The following is a 22,281-nucleotide window of genomic DNA, read 5'->3' on the forward strand; positions in this document are numbered from 1 at the left end:
CTGCAGAAGAAATTTGGAGCCAATAAGATCAGATGCCTCCCTGATGATATTGCATGATTAATAAATATCTGCCTGTATTTCTCAGCATTGAAGACACCATTAATCCTGACCAAATCCCCAACTCCATTTGCTGAAATGCAGCCCTAAACTTGCAAGGAACTTATTGTACCACTCTCCAGCTCGTCAGCGAACAAACTGCCTTCTGTTACAGCCAAATATTTTAAAGTTTTGACTCATCAGTCCAGAGCACCTGCTGTCATTTTTATGCACCACAGTTCCTATGTTTTTATGCATAGTTGAGTCGCTTGGCCTTGTTTCCACATCGAATGTATGGCTTTTTGGCTGCAATTCTTCCATAAAGACCACTTGTGGCCTGACTTCTCCGAACAGTAGATGGGTGTACCTGGATCCCACTGGTTTCTACCAGTTTTAAACTGAGGGCACTGCTGGACATCTTGCGATTTCGAAGAGAAGTAAGCATGATGTGTCTTTTATCTACTGCACTGTTTCCTTGAACTGACCACTGTGTCTACAGTCCTCAACGTTGCCAGTTGATTTGTGCTTCTTCAAAAGAGCTTGAACAGCACATATTAAAAACCCAGTCTGCTTTGAAGTCTTTGTTTGTGAGAGACCTTGTTGATGCAGTATAACTACCTTGTGTCTTGTTGCTGTGTTCAGTCCACACCATGGCAGGTGGATCTGAGTCATGAAACTGTCTTCCACAAGCTCACCTTTTGTGGCAGAGTTTGGCTGTTCCTCACCCAGTTTTAAGCCTCCTACACAGCTGTTTATGTTTCAGTTAATGATTGTGTGTCACGATCTAGGGGTATGAGGACCCACTAGCAGACACTACAGTTTGGAGGGGCCGGATGCGCTGACGTCTCCGGGGAAGGAGACGTCGGCCACAGGAGGGAGGTCTGCGGTCGTGGCCGTCATCAGGTAAGGGGAGGCTGCGGTCTGCGACCGCGGGCATTACACTGTGTTTTAACCTACATATGAAAATGATGATCATTATCACCTGTTTGGTATAATTGGTTAATCGAACATGACTATAATCCTACAAAATCCATGGCTGCAAGTGCACCTAGAAGAATTTATACTGTTTTGAAGGCAAAGGGTGGTGACACCAAATATTGATTTGATTTAGATTTCACTTCTGCTCGTTCACTTTGTATTTTGTTATTTGATGAAATCAGTCTATTATCACTTCTTTTTTTTTAACGCATTCTTACTTTGCCGCTTTTTTCCACAACTGCCTAAAACTTTTGCACAGTACTGTGTGGGTGTATATACATTTTGTGTGAATACACATTTTGTTATGTTGAGGCCTTTTGCGAAAATAAAAAAAATTATGTTTTTTCCTCATCGTTCGGCATTAAAGAGGCTCTGTCACCACATTATAAGTGCCCTATCTCCTACATAAGGAGATGGGCGCTATAATGTGGGTGACAGTAATGCTTTTTATTTTAAAAAAACAATCTATTTTTACCACTTTATTAGCGTTTTTAAATTTATGCTAATGAGTTTCTTAATACCCAAGTGGGCGTATTTTTACTTTAGACCAAGTGGGCGTTGTACAGGGGAGTGTATGACGCTGACCAATCAGCGTCATTCACTACTCTCCATTCATATACTAACACATTAACAATACTGAAGTGTTTAGACAGTGAATAGACATTCCACGGGATGTCTATTCACAATCTCTGCACTTCGTTACTGTCTCTATGGTAGTTACAGCAGAGGAAGCGTGATCTCGTTGTAACCTGTCATTTAACGCGTAATCTCGCGAGATTAGGCGTCCTCTGCTGTAACTACCACAGACAGAGTAACGAAGTGCAGGGATTGTGAATAGACATCCCGTGGAATGTCTATTCACTGTCTAAACACTTCAGTATTGTTAATGTGTTAGTATAAGACAGCACATAAGGATCTAACAGGATCCCTATGCGCTGAGTAATTAAATGGAGAGGAGTGAATGACGCTGATTGGTCAGCGTCATACACTCCCCTGTACAACGCCCACTTGGTCTAAAGTAAAAATATGCCTACTTGGGCATTAAGCAACTCATTAGCATAAATCTAAAAAACGCTAATAAAGTGGTAAAAATAGATTGTTTTTTTAAATAAAAAGCATTACTGTCACCTACATTATAGCGCCTATCTCCTTATGTAGGACATAGGGCACTTATAATGTGGTGACAGAGCCTCTTTAAATACTGACAAAGTGAAAACAGAGTTGTAGATTTTTTTGCAAATTTATTAAAAATGAAAAACTCATTCTGCATGGACATAAGTATTTCTAGCCTTTGCTATGACTTGAAATTTAGCTCTCGGGGCCTCCCATTTCTCTAGATCATTCGTTAAAATGTTTCTACACCTTGATTGGAGTCCACCTGTGGTACATTTATTTGATTGGAATTGATTTGGATAGACACACCCCATGTGTAATGGTGGGGGGGGTAGGGAAACGGACAAGTGAGCCCTAATCTACCCGCCACTCTGTCCCTGCCTACTTGCAACGACCCGCCTTAGGCGACGGGGTACAACTGGGCGGCGGTCCCTGCGCTCAGTAAGTGCATGACAAACACGACAAACAAACAAGGGAATACAAGCAAGGGAAATGGGCAGTTGCTCGCGGAAACACCGTGAGCAACAGAGTAGTGAACGAGCCGAGTCAAGCCAGGAGAGTGCGAGGTACAAAGCGAAAAGCAGAAGAGTAGTCGGTAAGCCGGGGTCTGTATGGAGCAGGATCAAAAAGTAGCAGGAGCTGTAGCTGGGCCAGGAAACCTCAAGGAAAGAATTCACAAGCACAGATGGACAGGAAGAGCAGGCTTAAATAGACCGAGGGCGGGAGCTAGCTGAGTCTGGCCAGGTTGCGATAGGCTCTCCCACTCCTAAGCCTGCCAGCCTGAGTGGAGGAAGCTGGTGTCTGTCTCAGGGATGTACACTCAGGTGTTGACTGATTAATTCTGGGAATTAACCCCGAAGCAGTGCCTGGCAGATCCTTTACAGTACCCCCCCTTTTATGAGGGGCCACCGGACCCTTTCTAAGTGGACCTGGCTTACTGGGGAAACGCAGGTGGAACCTCCTGACCAATACCCCAGCGTGAACATCCCGGGCGGGTACCCAAGTCCTCTCCTCGGGCCCGTATCCTCTCCAATGGACCAGGTACTGGAGGGAGCCTTGGACCATCTTGCTGTCCACGATCCTGGCCACCTCAAATTCCACCCCCTCAGGGGTGAGGACGGGAACAGGAGGTTTCCTCGAGGGGGCCAAGGACGGGGAGCAGCGTTTCAGGAGGGAGGCATGAAACACGTTGTGTATACGAAAAGACGGGGGTAACTCCAGCCGGAAAGAGACAGGACTGAGGACCTCAATGACCTTATACGGCCCAATAAACCGGGGAGCAAACTTTTTGGACGGAACCTTGAGACGCAAGTTCCTGGATGACAACCACACCAGATCCCCGACCACAAACAGGGGGTTAGCAGAACGTCTTCTATCGGCCTGAGCCTTCTGTATGCTCTGGGACGCCTCTAGGTTCTTCTGAACCTGGGCCCAGACTGTGCACAGATCCCGATGAACGACCTCCACCTCGGGATTGTTGGAACAACCAGGTGAAACGGAGGAGAACCGTGGATTAAACCCAAAATTACAGAAAAAGGGAGAGACCCCTGACGAGTTACTGACCCGGTTATTAAGGGAAAATTCGGCGAGGGGAATGAAAGAAACCCAATCAAATTGACAGTCAGAGACAAAACATCTTAAGTATTGTTCTAGAGACTGATTAGTCCTCTCCGTTTGGCCATTGGTTTCAGGATGGAAAGCAGAGGAGAAGGACAGATCAATCCCCAACTTATTACAGAAGGCTCTCCAAAACAATGAAACAAATTGTACCCCCCTGTCAGAAACAATATTGACGGGGACCCCATGGAGACGCAGGATGTGTTTGATAAACAAGGTAGCCAACGTCTTGGCGTTGGGTAGTTTCTTGAGGGGCACAAAGTGGCACATTTTACTGAAGCGGTCTACCACCACCCACACCACCGACTTGCCTTGGGATGGAGGCAAATCGGTGATAAAATCCATGGAGATATGTGTCCAAGGTCTCTGGGGAATGGGCAACGAACGCAGTAAGCCCGCTGGTCGGGACCTGGGAGTCTTGGACCTGGCACAAACCTCACAGGCGGCGACGTAGGCCTTAACGTCTTTAGGCAAACCAGGCCACCAATAATTTCTGGTAATGAGGTGTTTGGTACCCAGGATGCCTGGATGGCCAGATAGTGCGGAGTCGTGATTTTCCCTAAGTACCCTTAGCCGGAATTGCAGGGGAACAAACAGCTTGTTCTCAGGAAGGTTCCCAGGAGCTGAACCTTGATCAGCAGCAATTTCAGAGACTAAATCGGACTCGATAGAGGAAATGACTATACCTGGAGGCAAAATACAAACAGGATCTTCCTCCGAAGGAGGGCTGGCCATGAAGCTACGCGACAGTGCATCCGCCTTAATATTTTTAGACCCGGCCCTATAGGTAACCAAAAAATTGAATCTGGTAAAAAACAACGCCCATCGAGCTTGTCTCGGGTTTAGCCTCCGGGCAGATTCTAGGAAAACCAGATTCTGTGGTCGGTAAGGACCGTTACCTGGTGCCTAGCCCCCTCCAGGAAGTGGCGCCACTCTTCAAATGCCCATTTAATGGCTAAAAGTTCGCGGTTGCCAATATCATAGTTACACTCCGTGGGCGAAAACTTCCTAGAAAAGTAAGCACAGGGGCGGAGATGGGTGAGGGAGCTGGTACCCTGGGACAAGACGGCCCCCACTCCCACCTCGGACGCGTCAACCTCCACAATAAATGGCTCCCTTTGGTTGGGCTGAACCAGCACGGGGGCCGAGATAAAGCACTTCTTGAGGGTCTCAAAAGCCTGGACGGCCTCAGGGGGCCAATGGAGGACATCAGCACCCTTGCGAGTGAGGTCCGTAAGAGGCTTAGCGACGACCGAGAAGTTAGCAATAAATCTCCTGTAATAGTTAGCGAACCCCAAAAAACACTGTAGCGCTTTCAGGGAGGCAGGTTGGACCCATTCAGCCACAGCCTGAACCTTGGCAGGGTCCATGCGGAATTCATGAGGAGTGAGGATTTGACCTAAAAATGGTATCTCCTGTACCCCAAATACACATTTTTCGATTTTGGCAAACAGTTTGTTTTCTCGAAGGACCTGGAGCACTTTCCTGACATGCTCTATGTGGGAGGACCAGTCCCTGGAAAACACCAATATGTCATCAAGGTACACTACAAGAAATATCCCCAGGTAATTTCTCAAAATCTCATTTATGAAGTTCTGGAAGACCGCAGGGGCATTGCACAACCCAAAGGGCATGACGAGGTATTCGAAATGGCCTTCGGGCGTGTTAAACGCAGTCTTCCACTCATCCCCCTCTTTGATGCGAATAAGGTTATACGCCCCCCGTAGATCCAATTTAGAGAACCATTGGGCCCCCTGAACCTGATTAAAGAGATCAGGAATCAAAGGAAGGGGATACTGGTTCCTTACCGTGACCTTATTCAGGCCACGGTAGTCAATGCATGGCCTAAGACCCCCATCCTTCTTCCCTACGAAGAAGAAGCCAGCACCTACCGGAGAAGAAGAGGGACGAATGTAACCCTTGGCCAGGGATTCCTGGATATACTCCCTCATGGCTTCACGTTCGGGACAAGAAAGGTTAAATATCCTACCCTTAGGAAGCTTAGCTCCTGGTACCAATTCGATAGCGCAATCGTATTCTCTATGAGGCGGTAATACTTCGGAGGCCTCTTTAGAGAAAACATCAGCGAAGTCCTGAACAAACTCGGGTAGCGTATTCACCTCCTTAGGGGGAGAAATAGAATTAACAGAAAAACATGACGTACAACATTCATTACCCCATTTGGTTAGCTCCCCAGTATTCCAGTCAAACGTAGGATTATGCAACTGCAACCAGGGAAGACCTAGAACCAAATCGTACGATAATCCCTGCATCAATAGTACAGAGCATTGCTCCAAATGCATGGAGCCAACAAGGAGTTCAAAAACAGGGGTATGCTGTGTAAAATAACCATTAGCAAGAGGAGTGGAGTCGATACCCACTACCGGAACAGGTTTAGGCAAATCAATCAGAGGCATAGCGAGAGACATAGCAAATTCCACAGACATGATATTAGTAGAGGACCCTGAATCCACGAAGGCACTGCCGGTAGCAGACCTACCACCAAAAGAGACCTGAAAGGGAAGCAATATCTTAGTACGTTTCATATTTACGGGAAATACCTGTGCGCCCAAGTGACCTCCCCGATGATCACTTAGACGCGGGAGCTCTCTGACAGCATTCTTACGCTTGGGACAGTTGTTTACTTGATGCTTGACATCCCCACAGTAGAAGCAGAGACCATTCTTCCTGCGGAATTCTCTACGTTGTTGAGGGGACACGGAGGCCCCGAGTTGCATAGGTATTTCTGAGTCTTTAGGGGAGAAACGAAGCAACGGGACTTCGGGAGGCATCATGGGGGAGTCGGAGGAAAAAACACATAAACGTTCACGTTGTCGTTCCCTGAGACGTCGGTCAAGTCGTACCACTAAAGCCATAACCTGGTCTAAGGAGTCAGAAGAGGGATAACTAACTAGCAGGTCTTTCAGGGCATTCGACAGACCCAACCTAAACTGGCACCTTAAGGCAGGGTCATTCCACCGAGAAGCTACGCACCACTTCCTAAAGTCAGAGCAATACTCCTCAACAGGTCTCTTACCCTGACGTAAGGTCACCAGCTGACTCTCGGCAAAGGCAGTTCTGTCAGTCTCGTCATAAATAAGTCCGAGGGCAGAAAAGAAACAATCAACGGAGGAAAGTTCAGGGGCGCCAGGAGCCAAGGAGAAGGCCCACTCTTGGGGCCCTTCCTGGAGCCGGGACATAATTATACCCACCCGCTGGCTCTCAGAACCTGAGGAGTGAGGCTTTAAGCGAAAGTAAAGCCTACAACTCTCCCGAAAAGGAGAGAAAAGCCCTCCGGTCACCTGAGAACCGGTCGGGCAACTTGAGGTGGGGTTCAAGGGGTGCGGTGAGGGGAACTACCAAGGTAGCATCAGGCTGGTTGACCCTCTGAGCCAGGGCCTGGACCTGTAGGGAGAGACCCTGCATTTGCTGAGCCAGGGTTTCACGGGGTTCCATAATGGTGTCAGGGACCAGGGTAGACTAGGTATAGGGCTTGTGAATTTGTAATGGTGGGGGGGGTAGGGAAACGGACAAGTGAGCCCTAATCTACCCGCCACTCTGTCCCTGCCTACTTGCAACGACCCGCCTTAGGCGACGGGGTACAACTGGGCGGCGGTCCCTGCGCTCAGTAAGTGCATGACAAACACGACAAACAAACAAGGGAATACAAGCAAGGGAAATGGGCAGTTGCTCGCGGAAACACCGTGAGCAACAGAGTAGTGAACGAGCCGAGTCAAGCCAGGAGAGTGCGAGGTACAAAGCGAAAAGCAGAAGAGTAGTCGGTAAGCCGGGGTCTGTATGGAGCAGGATCAAAAAGTAGCAGGAGCTGTAGCTGGGCCAGGAAACCTCAAGGAAAGAATTCACAAGCACAGATGGACAGGAAGAGCAGGCTTAAATAGACCGAGGGCGGGAGCTAGCTGAGTCTGGCCAGGTTGCGATAGGCTCTCCCACTCCTAAGCCTGCCAGCCTGAGTGGAGGAAGCTGGTGTCTGTCTCAGGGATGTACACTCAGGTGTTGACTGATTAATTCTGGGAATTAACCCCGAAGCAGTGCCTGGCAGATCCTTTACACCATGTCTATATAAGGTATCACAGCAGACCATGCATATCAGAGCAAAAACCGAGCTGTGAGGAGGAAAGAACTGCATGTAGAGCTCAGAGACTGGATTGTATGGCGGCCCAGATCTGGAGAAGGGTACAAAAACAATTCTGCTGCACTGAAAGTTCCCAAGATTATAGTGGCCTCCCTAACTCCTAAATGGAAGACGTTTGGAACAACCGGTACTCTTCCCAGAGCTGGCCACCCCACCAAACTAAGTAATCTGCGGAGAAGGGCCTTGGTAAGAGGTTAATTAAGAACCCTATGGTCACTTTGGCTGAGCTCCAAAGATCCTGTGTGCAGATGGGAAAAATTTCCAGAAGGTCAACCATCACTGCAGCACTCCACCAATCTGGGCTTCATGGCAGAATGGCCAGAAGGCAGCCTCTCCTCAGTAAAAGACACTTGGAAGACCATCTGGAGTTCCCAGAATATAACTAAAGGACTCTCAGACTGTGAGAAACAAGATTCTGTGGTCTGATGAAACCAAGATTGAACATTTTGGCCTCAATTCTAAGCATCCTGTCTGGAGGAAACCAGCTACTGCTCATCACCTGCCCAATGCCATCCCTACGGTGAAGCATAGTGCTGTGGGGGTGTTTTTTTTTAGCACCTGGGACAGGGAGACTGGCTGAGTGGGAGACTGCCTTTAACACCCCCGAAGGGCACTTTGAGTACCTGTGATGCCCTTTGGTCTATGTAATGCGCCAGCTGTGTTCCAGACTTTCGTAAATTATACTTTAAGAGACTATCTGGGGCTCTTCTTGGTGGTACACTTAGATGACATTTTGGTGTTTTCCAAAGACTGGGACTCGCACATCAAACATGTCAGGACTGTCCTCTACATTCTCAGGGAGAATAAATTGTTCGCTAAATTTGAAAAATGTAGTTTTGGTACTCGAGATGCCTTTCTTGGGACACATCCTTACCCCCGAGGATTTCCGCATGGATCCTGCCAAGGTCCAGGCGGTATCTGACTGGGTTAAGCCTGCTTCCCTGAAAGCCCTCTAAAGGTTTTTAGGGTTCGCAAATTATTACAGACGTTTTATTCAAAAATGTTCTGTAATCGCCAAACCCCTTACCGACCTCACCCGTAAAGGTGCGGATACCCTCCACTTGGCTCTGGAGGCTGTCCGAGCCTTCGAGCTCTTTAAGGGGTGCTTTTCCTCCACCCCGGTACTAATCCAACTGGATCAAACTCAACCCTTTATTGTGGGGGTGGATGCTTTCGAGGTGGGTGTGGGAGCAGTATTGTCTCAGGGTCCTACTTCTCACACTCACCTCCAACCCTTTGCCTTCTTTTCCCGTAAGTTCTCTCCCTCTGAGCAAAATTACGATGTGGGTAATCGGGAACTGCTGGCCATCAAATGGGCTTTGGAGGAATGGCGCCATTTTCTCGAAGGGGCAAGGCATCGGGTCACGGTGCTCACTGACCATAAAAATTTGGTCTTTCTAGAATCAGCCAAGAGACTCAACCCTAGAGAGGCTAGATGGGCTCTATTTTTTACTAGGTTCAATTTTGTTGTTACCTACAGGCCTGGTTCAAAGAATATTAAAGCGGATGCTCTGTGCCACCCCTCCGCCCGAGACCGAACCCGAAGGAGTATTTCTTCCTGGTGCAGTAGTGGCAACCATAGACTCTGACCTGACCACAGAGATCACGGCCAGCCAGGACTCTGCCCCTGAAGCCCTTCCAGAGGGCAAATTGTTTGTACCCCTACCCTTCCGGCTGAGGCTCCTCCCAGGAGTGTCATGATTCAGTCCTGTCAGGTCACCCAGGCATCTCTGGTACCAGGGACCTTGTCATCCGTAGTTTCTGGTGGCCAGGGCTGCTACTGGATGTCCGAGCCTACATGGTCTCATGTGAGAACTGCGCCCAGTTTTAAAACTCCCACATCCCGACCTGCAGGCTTGCTGTGTCCTTTACCGGTGCCCCAAGGACCCTGGACCCATCTAGCCATGGATTTTATCACCGATCTCCCTTCGTCCCAGGGCATGTCGGTGATCTGGGTAGTGGTAGACCGGTTTAGTAAAATGGCCCACTTCATTCCCCTGAAGAAATTGCCCAATGCTAAAGAGCTAGTTAACCTCTTTATTAAACATATTTTACGTTTGCACGGGGTACCTGTTAACATCGTCTCTGACAGGGTTGTCCAATTTGTGTAGTTGTTTTGGAGGGCGTTCTGCAAGTAGTTAGGACTAGACTTGTCCTTTTCATCGGCTTTCCATCTAGAAACTAATGGCCAGTCTGAGAGGACCAATCAGTGTCTGGAACAGTATCTCAGATGTTTTGTCGCTGACACTCAGGATAAATGGTTCAGGTTTTTGGCGCTTGCGGAATTTGCCCTCAATAATCACATAAGCACATCGTCAGGAGTTTCTCCATTCTTTGCTAATTATGGTTTTAATCCCCGGTTTTCTTCATTTTCCCTATGTGTATCAGATAACCCTGAAGTGGAGCTTCTTACTGGGAATTTGAAGGTCATCTGGGACCAAGTCCAGAGTAATCTCAGGGCAACACAGGACCACCGGCGGCTTCAAGCCAATAAAAGGCGTTTGGCTAATCCTGATCTCTTGGTGGGAGATCGGGTTTGGTTATCTTCCAAGAATCTCCGCCTGAGTGTACCCTCCAGAATTTTTGCCCCCAGGTACATCAGTCCTTATGAAGTCATGGAGAGGATCAACCCGGTCTCCTTTCGCTTAATATTGCCCCCTCCTTCCACATCCACGATGTGTTTCATTCCTCCCTTCTGAAAAGATTTGTTCCCCCCCATCCTTCCCATAGGGAAACCCCCCATCCCAGTATTGACACCCGAGGGACAGGAGTTCGAGGTGGCCAGGTTGCTGGACAGTAGAAAGGTTCAGGGGTCTATCCAGTACCTGGTCCATTGGAAAGGATATGGTCCAAAGGAGAGGACTTGGATCCCAGTCCAAGATATCCACGCTCGGACCCTTATAAAAAACTTTCATAAAAAGTTTCCGAATAAACGTGTTCGGGGTTGAGGGTCCAGTGGCCCCTCGTAAAAGGGGGGGTACTGTCACGTACTCTCTGCCTGTTATTTCGTACTGTCTCTGTCTTATCTGTTTGTCAGTTTCACTTGTACCAGTATAGGGAACGCCGCCCAGTTGTGCGCCGTCGTGTAGGTCGAGTCGTACAAGTAGGTAGGGACAGAGATTTGGGAAGAACAGGGACCTCACTGTTTACTGTGTATTTGTTCATGACCACAAGCTTCCAAGTTGTTATTTCAGGTTTATCGGCCAAGTGATTTTTATTTTAAGTTTATAATGGCTGACATATTTATTTTCTGCTTTACAGGGCACCGAGCTGATGTCAAAGACTCAACAGAAGCAATGTACTCTGCAACAAGAAGGGAAGGATTTAATGATGTTGTAAGGGGAAGAATATTATCTGGAAACTTCTTCCTTCTAAAACAGTAAGTCATTGGTTTTTTTTTCATGTAATTTTGACAGTGTTATCCTACTTAATAGTGGTTTTGTTGTGCAAGTAACCAGCTAAACATTGCTAAATCAGTCTTCATATATGAAATCGATGTTGAGGCTGTTACTTTATGTTGTACTTGATTATGTTCATTTTTATATATGCTCATTTTATGATTTTATAAATCTATATTATAATCTGTCCAAGTGTTAGGAACATTATAGTTTAACCTCTTGACTCACCAGGACGTCCCGGTGCGGGGAGGGGCGAAGTGAGCCTGCTCCATATCCCGCGGGTGTCAGCTGTGTATTACAGCTGACACCTTGCACTAACGACCAGGAACAGCGATTGCTCTGTTCCTGGCCGTTTAACCACTTGCCGCGGTCAGGAGAACAACTTAACAGAAGCCTGTAAAAAAGACAATGCACTGCAATACATTAGTATTGCAGTGTGTTGAATCAGCGATCGCTGTACAAATCCCCCTAAGGGGACTAAAGAAAAATGTAAAATATGATTACATTTTTCAGTAGTTTAATTAAAATTAAAAGTTAAAAAAAAAAAAAATACTTCCCATTTTTTTTCCCCTTAACCCCTTCAGGACTGAGCCTGTTTTGGCCTTGTGGACGCAGCCGATTTTTTTTTTACCGTTTGACGTGTCACTTTATGTGGTAATAACTTAGGAATGCTTTTACCTATGCAAGCGATTCTGAGATTGTTTTCTCGTGACATATTGTACTTTGTTAGTGGAAAAATTTGATCAATAAATTCAGCATTTGTTTGTGGAAAAACACCAAACTTTAGAGAACATTTGCAAAAATTTGCATTTTTCAACATTTTTATGTATCTGCTTGTAAAACAGATAGCAATACCACACCAAATATAGTTACTAATCAACATTTCCCTTTATGTTGGCATCATTTTTTGAACATCCTTTTTTTTCTAGGACGTTACAGTGCTTAGAACTTTATCAGCAATTTCTCACAATTTCAAGGAAATTTCCAAAACCTATTTTTATAGGTACCAGTTTAGTTCTGAAGTGGCTTTGAGGGCCTTCTATATTAGAAACCCCCATTAGTCACCCAATTTTAAAAATTGCACCCCTCAAATTTTCAAAGCAGCATTTAGAAATTTTCTTAACCCTTTAGGTGTTTTACAGGAATTAAAGAAGTACAGTAAAAAATAGTGTAATACCGTGTTAGCCAGAAACTTTTGTGTCAAAAAAGACAAAAGTATAGTAGGTATTTATTGGCTGGAGGAATTAAAGCAAGGTAGAGGGGAAATTTACAATCTTTTTTTTGTCAGAAAATCCATTTTAATCCTTTTTTTTGTGTAACACAAAAGGTTTTACCAGAGAAACGCAACTCAATATTTATTGCCTAGATACTGCCGATTTTAGAAATATCCCACATGTGGCCCTAGTGTGCGAATGGACTGAAACACAGGCCTCAGAAGCAAAGGAGTACCTAGAGGATTTTGGGGCCTCCTTTTTATTAGACTATATTTTAGGCACCATGTCAGGTTTGAAGAGGTCTTGTTGGGCCAAAACCGTGTAAACACCCCCAAAAATACACCATTTCGCAAACTACATCCATCAAGGAATTTATCGAGGGGTATAGTGAGCATTTTAACCCCACAGGTTCTTTGCTGAATTTAGTGGAATTAGTCCGTAAAAATGAAAATCTAAATTTTTTCCAATAAGACGTAGAAATTATCAATTTTTGCAAGGAATGAAGAAGAAAAAGCACCCCAAGATTTGTAAAGCAATTTCTCCTGATTAGGGCAATACCCCATAAGTGGTAATAAACAGCTGTTTGGACACACGGCAGGATTCAGAAGTGAAGGAGTGCTATTTGGCTTTTGGAGCTCAAGTTTGCTGGATTGGTTCTCGGGTGTCAAGTCGCATTTGCAAAGCCCCTGAGGGACCAAAACAGTGGAAGCCCCCCAAACGTGACTACATTTGGGAAACTACAGCCCTAAAAAGAATTTATCCAGGGGTATAGTGAGCATTTTGATCCCATAGGTTTTTTGCTGAATTTAGTGTAATTAGGCCGTGAAAACTTCTATTGTTTTTTATTCTTTGTTTCTTTTATGGCGTTCACCGTGCATTATAAATGACATATTTATTGTGTGGGTCAATGCGATTACGGTGATATCATATGTATATAGTTTTTTTATGTTTTACGGTGTTTGCACGATAAAATCACGAAACCTAGAAGGAGGACAAAGATAAACCCCCACTTCCTCAAAATATAATCACAGTGATGATCAGAAGTAAGCAAGGAGGAAAGGCACATATAGGCCCGATATGTGGTCATTAGTAATGACTCATCATTGATGATAATAATAACAACCTAAAAGGAGTCCATATACCACTAGTTACAATAAAACGTATACATTTTATTGTGTACAAATACATAAAAGCTATTACATAAAAAGTCTGAAATGATAATATGCATGTAATACATGTATGGCAAGAAACGAGGATATGGATGTATAAATACAAAATGTATATAACAGCTTTACTTGAATTACTCATAGGGGAGTCATTTATGTGATAGCCCAGGTAAAGCATATGTTTGGTAGCACAAGTCAGGCCATCACCCACCAAACACAAGGTATGGTAGGTGAAGTAGCTGGACAATGCCAGTCACATAAACACAGAGATACAAAATACAACATATCCTGAATACCAAATAACAGTCTTACCCATGGCACAGTGTCCGGCTGTCACGCGTCACACCCCAACGCACGTTTCGGCGGAAGCCTTCGTCTTCACACACTGTGGTCGCTATCATCTCTGTAACTTTTTTATGTAATAGCTTTTATGTATTTGTACACAATAAAATGTATATGTTTTATAATAACTAGTGGTATATTGACTCCTTTTTAGGTTATTACGATAAAATCACGGTTTAAAAAAAATTATTTTGTTTTTGTGTTGCCATATTCTAAAAGCCATAACTTTTTTTTTTTCCATCAAGAAAGTTGTGTGGTGGCTTGTTTTTTGCGGAACAAACTGTAGTTTTTATTCGTACCATTTGTGGGTACAATCAACCTTTTGATCCCTATTTATTCAATTTTTTGGGAGCTGAAGTGACTAAAAATAGCGATTCTGGTATCGTTTCTTTATTAGTTTTTTTTTATGGCGGTCACTGTGCGGGATAAATTGCATTATATTTTTATAGTTCAGGCCGTTATGGACACGGCGATACCAATTATGCATAGTTTATTTATTTTTTCTAATAATAAAGGACTTTATAAGGGAAAAAGGGCAATTTTTTTTTTTTTTTTTTCGTTTAAATTTATTTATTTATTTTTTACATTTTGTTTTATTTTTTAATTTAACTTTTTTACTTTTGTACAATATGTTTGTAACTTTTTTTACTCCTTTTTTTATTTTAGTGGGACTTGAAGATCGAATTGTTGGATCGTTGTTATAATAGCCTGCAATACTTATATATTGCCGGGTATTATACCTGTCAGTTTCACATGGACAGGGGGCATATTAGGTCCTGCCTTCCGTAGATGGCAAAACAGAGGCCTTTGTTAGGCTTCGGGTTGCCATAGCAACAGTCGCATAGCGGAGTGACGATGTTGTTATAACAACTTAAATGCGGCGGTCGCTATTGACCGCCGTGTTTAAGGGGTTAATTGGCCGGGATCACCGTCTGTGATCCGACATGATGTTTTCGCATCCCTTACTGGGAGATGCCGGTCTGCGGTGAATGCCTGTGTGCTCTGTTAGGAGCACATGTAGACTAACGGGCTGCAGGCACAACGACAAGTTCTGCAGCCCGTTAATCTACATGGTTTGGTCGGGAAGGGATTGAAGAAATGTTTAAATAAAATAACCGTTAACATAAGTGGTATCGCGACGTCCGCAAAAGCCCAGACTATTACAACATGATGTTATTTAACATCTTCAGTGAACACCATAAAAAATAAATGTAAAATGCCCAAATTGCTGTTTTTTATTTTACCTTTGCTCCCCAAAAAAATTGAATAAAAAGTGATCAAAAAGTCGCATGCACCAAAATGGTACCAAAAATACATCTTGCCCTGCAAAAAATAAGCCCTCACTCTGCTCAATTGACAGAAAATAAAAAAGTTATGGCTCTCAGAATGAGGTGACACCATTTTTTTTTAAGTAAATACTTTATTTATAAAATTGGTAAAACATAAAAAAAATCTAAATTTGGTATCGCCGTAATCGTATCAACCCATAGAATAAATGAACATGTCGTTTTAACCGGACAATGAATGCCGTAAAAACGAAACCCCCAAAAAATTACGCAATTGCTGTTTTTTGCCCATTCCACCTCACAAATAATTTTTTTTTCCCGTTTCCCAGTACATTATATGGTACATTAAATTGTGCTATAAAAAACTACAACTTGTCCCACAAAAAAAACAAGCCCTCATACGGCTTTTGGACAGTCATGACTTTTGGACAGCAGGGAGGAAAAAACGAAAACGAAAACGAAAAAATTAAACTTGGCCGTGTCATTCAGGGTTTAAACTGTTCTTATTGCTACAGTCAGGCATAAAACAACATTATTCACGTGTAAGCTCAAACATACTTCTTACAAAGAGAAGAGAGAAAATTAACATGCCATTAACATCAACAGTGGCCTTGAAATAGTGTCCGCATCTACAGTGGTTACACTTTCTAATATCTGTCATGTTGAAGAAGACCTACCAGAAGAAAATACAAAAGCCCTTTAGTGTACATAAACCTTATACTGCCAAGGACATACGTAATACGTCATGACTTTAAACACTTGCCGCGGCTAGAATAAACTTAGATCTTGGTATCATATTAACCCTTTAATGACAGTCATGGTGTTTTTACGTCGGCCGCTCAGGGTAGTTCTCCTGAAGCGCAACCTTTTGATGTCAGCACTTTAGAAGATTTTTTTCCAGAATCAGGAATTCTGAAGCGGGCTTCAGGGCAACGATCGAAGACCACTAGCAGTGGTCTCCGGTCATGTTTAATCCCTCAGATGCAGCGGTCAATAGCGACCGCCGCATCTCAGTGGTTTTAGAGGGAGGGGGCTCCCTCCTTCTAACCCCATCGGCACCCCACAATGCAATTGCAGGGTGCTGTTGGTTTTTATGGCAGCCGGGTGCCTAACAAAGGTCCCCAGGTCTGCCTTTAGTGAATGCCTGTTAGATCATGCCAGAGGCATGGGTTGACAGATTCCTGTCAGGTTTACACTGACCGGCAATAATACACAAAAAGTCGCATGTGCACCAAAATGGTATCAATAAAAACTACAAGTTGTCCTGCAAAAAAAAAAGCCGTCCTACAGCTATGTCAGCAGAAAAATAAAAAAGTTAGGTCGCCTAAAATATGGCAACACAAAAACAAATCATTTTGAAAAAAGTGTTTTTACTGTGTAAAAGTAGTAAAACATAAAAAAAACTAGATAAATTTGGCACGCCGCCATCACAACGATCTGCTGAATAAAGGTTTTATGTTATTTATACCACACTGTAAATGCCGTAACGGCGAAATTTCAGGGGTTTTCTATTACCCCATCAAAAAAGTTAATGAAAGTTAATCAATAAAATATATGTACAATACAACTTGTCCCGCAAAAAAAAAACTCCTTATACAGCTATGTAGATGAAGAAATACAAAAGCTATAGGTCTTTGAATTCGACGATTAAAATACTTAAAAAATTGCTTTGTCATTAAGGTTTAAAATACCTTCGGTATTAAGGGGTTAAAGCCCAAAATCTTATCTTTCACATCGTACCAGGCTGAAAGCTCTAGGTGCGATATTCGGGTTGCACACGTGTTTGAATTTGGGGAGCAGGATGAAAAGTTTTACTTCCTGGTTTTGTGTCTATTCAAGGGCAGGAAGAAGCTGTAAGTGACCGCAGCAAAGAACAGAGCCGGTTACTGTCATCTCTCCCGCTATACAGCTTTCCGGTGCCCCCAGATGGTCATACAAGAACTTTACCTCATGATATCAGCCCCTCTTATGTGCTCCCTGATTCACATTTAGGGTGGTCTTGTCTTTTGTTTACACCACAGGGGTGAGAAGACCAGCAATTTCACATCTAATCACCTCATAGGCTCCAACATATTATTTGTTGACTCGGATGTTTACTGGAATTTGGATGGCAGAGATTTTTAGTTTAATCAGTTCTGGTGATTTATATAAAGATATGTACATGTAGACATAGGCATAAGTGGCATTTATGAACTTTGCTTTTTAGGAGGTGTTGTGCATCTAAGTCTCTGTTTGGGTCAGACTTTAGCCACAAATATAACATTTAATGCATTTTTTACACAACAATTCGCTTTGATTCAAAATTACATGAAGGTGCCCATGAGTGTAAAGTGCTGGGTGGCATTTTTACAATGTGCCAGGTATGTACTTTTTATAAAATATACGGATATGGGGGTATAATATGATTTTACAATTCAGGTTATATTTGTTTTCGTCAAAAGTGGGAAAATTCTTGCGGCAGCTAAAGGGCGATATATGAAAACCGTGAAAGGGACATATGATTGTCTTATGTGAATGGGGGTTACGGAAATGGCGCAGTAATCGAGCTACACGGTTATCGAAACGTCAAAATTACAGAAACAGCCAAGGTCGCTTGGCCATGCTGTTTTCGTAACTCCCATTCACTTCTGAAGTGAATGGGAGTTACGGAAACGGTGTATCTCGGATGTTTCAGGTATCCCCACCGCCTCTCCACTGAGTCTCCGCCTGGATGCAGCGGCAAGCTGCGACTTACCAAACAAGATTGGGAGACCCACATCCGCTAGATAGGTGTGGGTACCATAGCTGGAACCTGCATCTATTCGACCTTTATGTGGATATCCCATAAATATCGAAGATGGTAAAACCCCTTTAATATTGAAAGTTATGTGTGTACATGTTGGGAAATTGATGATTTTAGTCCACACAAGGAATCCAGAGAGGCAAAAGTTAAGAGAAAAAAGACTACCGATTCAACGGTGGAGCTGTCCAGCAGCACCAGTTAGTTTAGTGATAAGAACTGCAGCCTGGGACGCCACAGTTTCCGCTGTCAAATCCTGCCAGGGTGCCAGGGAAGTGCATGCCGCTACAACTGTGTTTGCGGTTGAATGGACAGTTACTTACATTAATCTCACAACTGTTTTTCAATTAGCTACGTATTCTTAAAGGGAATGTGTCGCAAATGTAATATTTTTTTTTTAAGTTACTTATTTTTATTATATTTTTCCTTTTTTTAATGTCTTTTTTTTTTTTTTTCTTCCAAGGGTGGGAAATATTAAAAATTAAATAATCATTTGACATGTTTCCCTATGTTGGCCACCAGAGGGAGCACTGTCCATAATTGCAGCAAGGTCAATTGGTCAAAGCAACCTAACTCACGGTTGCTGTAAATGTGGGAGGGACACTCTTACTACTAGTGACCACACTCGCCAGCTGCAAGCCTGGAAGTGGTGTCTTCAAATTGTCTACCACTGTGCAGTGCCATTTTATGAGTGGCTGTACAATGGTGGAACATGCTGATCACAGCAGCAGCTACAGAACACAACAAAAGGCTGATAACGATGAAAGTCAAGAGGGGGACCATGTGGTGAATGACGTTTCAGTTGACAGGTAGCAGAGTTACTTGATGGGGAATTAGTCCTGTCGTGTAACTACTTTGTTAATGGAAAAATCATCCGCCAGAGGGAAAAATGGTTCCCCATGGAGAAGTCTAATTACTAGGTGACGCTTTCATTGTACATGGCAGTGAAAAATAATTCCCCATTATGTAACTTTGCTACCTGCAACGGAAAAATCATCCACCAGAGGGAAAAATGGTTCCCTTTGGCAGAGTACCACAAAGAAACTCCTGGGAATTAGACGTGACGAGGAAACATTTTTCCTCTGTCGGATGACTTTGCAGTTGACAGGTAGCAAAGTTACTTGATGAGGAATATTTTTTTTCCTGGAGGCAGACCCCACATTTTCAATAATTTTATTGATTTTAATAAAAATAAATAAAATGACGTGGGGTCCCCTCTATTTTTCATAACCAGACAGATACAATAAAGCAGCCACAGCCTAGCATTACCAGGGTGGGAAGGGCCACGTTTTTATACCAGCCTTATACCAGCCTACGGCCACCCCAGTGCCCGACTATCCCCTTCAGATAGTCGGTTACTGGATTGTACCCGGCTATTCCCGATACCCCTAGTGGCGGTGGGTATTGGGGTAATAATAGGGGGTTAGTACTAGGCCTTTTACTGGCTAACACGAAGCCCCACCTTAGTAATGAACATCTTCAAACAGACAACTGCTATTACTAATGTGCTAAAAAAGTATTAAAAAACACACAGACCACTGTAACACTGAACCGCCGCTATGAGCGTGTCGGCGGTTCACAGTACTAGCAGGCTGAAATGAAGGGGAAGCAGCGCTCGTAGAAGCACAGCAGCCCCTTAAAGGGGTTGTCCAAGATTAGAAAACAAGGCTGCTTTATTTAAAAAACTGCCACATCTGTCCATGGGTTGTGTCTGGTATTGCAGCTCAGCTTTATTTAAGTGAATGTGGATCAGCTGCAATGCCACACACAACCTGTGTACAGGTGTGGCACTGTTTTTAAATAAAGCAGGCATGTTTTTCTAATCTTAGACAATCCCTTTAAAAACAGCTGGTCAGTGTTGGTGGAAGCAATTCAAATGAATTTCTGGCCGGTCCTACATTCACAGCAGGTAGTAGAGCCCGGTAATTCATTTGAATTGACGACGGGCCCTGCAATAAATACAGGTGCTGCCGCTCTTCAACAAAATGGTGCCTGTTTTCCCTCTTGAAGCGAGGGTCGGTGTGAACTGCGCATGCCACCGAGCATGCACAGTTCAGTTAGAACAGTTTAGGAGTTAGGGTTGGCCCCCGTACCTAGTCTCCTATGCCCTTGTTGTGCCGTATAGCATCTATGTATGTGTCGTGCAGAGACACATACACAGATCCTATAAAGATGGCTGCCCTCACAAAAGTAAAAACACATAAATAAAGTTATATTACGAAACATTAAAATAATTTTAATAAATAGGCCCATAACTAAATAAGTAATAAAACACATCAAATAAATAAAAAAAATTGTGACACCTTTCCTTAAAAGGGTTTTTCCCATCAGGGACGTTTATGATATTAAACCCCTTTAAGGCTGTAGGCAACAAGTCTGCAATATTTTTTCAGATCAAATCATGAAAATGTGATTTGCACACTAAATTGTTTCAATCATCACTTACAGTTCAGACACAAGCCTCTTTTGTACACAAGTCCTTGCAATAGTATCTGCTCCTCTTGTCTTTCTCTAAGGATGTACAGATGTAGCAAAGTTGGCTGATAACTTGCTGGAGCGTGATATCACACAAAAAAAACATTGAATGCCATTGAAATATTCAAGTTAAAATTTCTTGCCACTGTGTATTTAACGTATTAAGAGTCAAGATAAAGATGGCTACATCCGTACAGCTGAGGCTTAGTTTACATATCCGTTAGGGCTCTATTCTCACGTTCCATCGGAGGTTTCCGTTAGAATAGAGCCCTGACTGAATAGAGCTCTGACTTTCCATCACCATTGATTTCAATGGTGACGGATTCGGTGCCAATGGTTTCCGTTTGTCTCAGTTGTGCAAGGGTTCCGTCGTAGTCGACTACGCTATTGATTCAGTCAAAACGACGGAACCCTTGCACAACTGAGACAAACGGAAACCATTGATGATGTCAGGGCTCTATTCAGTCAGGGCTCTATTCTAACAGAATCTCAGACGGAACGTCAGAATAAAGCCCTAACTGATATGTGAACGAAGCCTTAGATTTTTCTTCCAGGAAAAAAACTGCATTAACCAGGGTAATAGGTAATTAGCAGATTTCTGCTCTGTTGGGAACAATAGATCATGAATATTGTCTAAATTATTGAGTTATCCTGGTTTCAGAATATGCCCTTAATTTGGTATCCGATTGTACAAAAATTACAATGTTAATGACTGATATACGTATGGTCAAAAATATCCTGGCATAAAACAAACTCTAAAATGTACATGTGGTTGCTGAAATATATGTAACATTTATTTTTGCATAAATCAGTAGTGCATGTAAATATAAAAGTTTGTAATCTATTTTATTAGGGGAAAGTGAAAACTCACCACCAAAAAAATCCATCTAGAACAGGGGTCTCAAACACGCGGCCTGTGACCACAGATGAGACTGTCATCTGTGGCCTGCAGGGCACTGAAGCTCCCTTGGGGGAGGAGAGAGCAGACCGTAGGAGGAGCGTGCTGGCGCTCCTTCATGACGTCATGAAAGAGCACAGTCCATTTCCCGCGATGCTAGATTGTTGGTGGTAGGTAAGCAATGGCCACACAGCCCCCTGTAGATAGTGCAACGTGCCTCTGTAGATAGAGCCCCACACACCCCACCCTGTTGACAGCCCTGCACCCCCCTCACTGTAGTTAGCTCCATTGGGACTCCCTCTAGGAGTGGAATCCCCAGCTAGAGCGTTTCCGACACTTGGGCCAGGGATTCCTCTGCTGGAGGAGCTCCTGATGTCACTGTCCATATATGGACAGTGACTTCAGCTCCTCCAGCAGAGGAATCCCCGGCCACAGCGTCTGCAACGTGCCGGCTGGGGATTCCACTCCTATATGGAGCCCCAATGAAGCTATTTATAGGGGGGGTGGCACTATCTACAATGGGGTGTGTGTGGCACTATCTACAATGGGGGATGTGTGGCGCTATCTACAATGAGGGGTGTGTGGCATTATCTATAGAGGTCACTGTGGCATTATCTACGGAGGGCACTGTGGTAATATCTACAGAGGGCACTGTGACAATATCTAAAAAGGAGCTGCCCAATCTTGACATTCTTGAGTCTGCCAAACGCTGCCAACTAAGCAGCCAGACTGCAGTTAGTGACACATTAAACTGGAAAACTGGATTGTTAAAATAAGCACGTGGAGTAAACTCGCAAATTTCCGGTAAGTTTAGACTTAGCGGTAT

General features: G+C 44.0%; 1 protein-coding gene across 2 annotated transcripts in view; it reads left to right on the top strand.

Moving 5' to 3' along the window:
* QRSL1 (glutaminyl-tRNA amidotransferase subunit QRSL1) overlaps window positions 1–22,281 on the top strand; it is a 67,105-nt gene that overhangs the window by 40,546 nt on the left and 4,278 nt on the right. For both annotated transcript variants that reach the window (XM_075862226.1, XM_075862227.1), the window contains one exon: window positions 11,159–11,276. In XM_075862226.1, the coding sequence (XP_075718341.1) occupies window positions 11,159–11,276 (118 nt within the window). The remainder of the gene's footprint in view (window positions 1–11,158; window positions 11,277–22,281) is intronic.

Source organism: Rhinoderma darwinii, chromosome 4 (assembly GCF_050947455.1).
Source record: "Rhinoderma darwinii isolate aRhiDar2 chromosome 4, aRhiDar2.hap1, whole genome shotgun sequence".
NCBI lineage: Eukaryota > Metazoa > Chordata > Amphibia > Anura > Rhinodermatidae > Rhinoderma > Rhinoderma darwinii.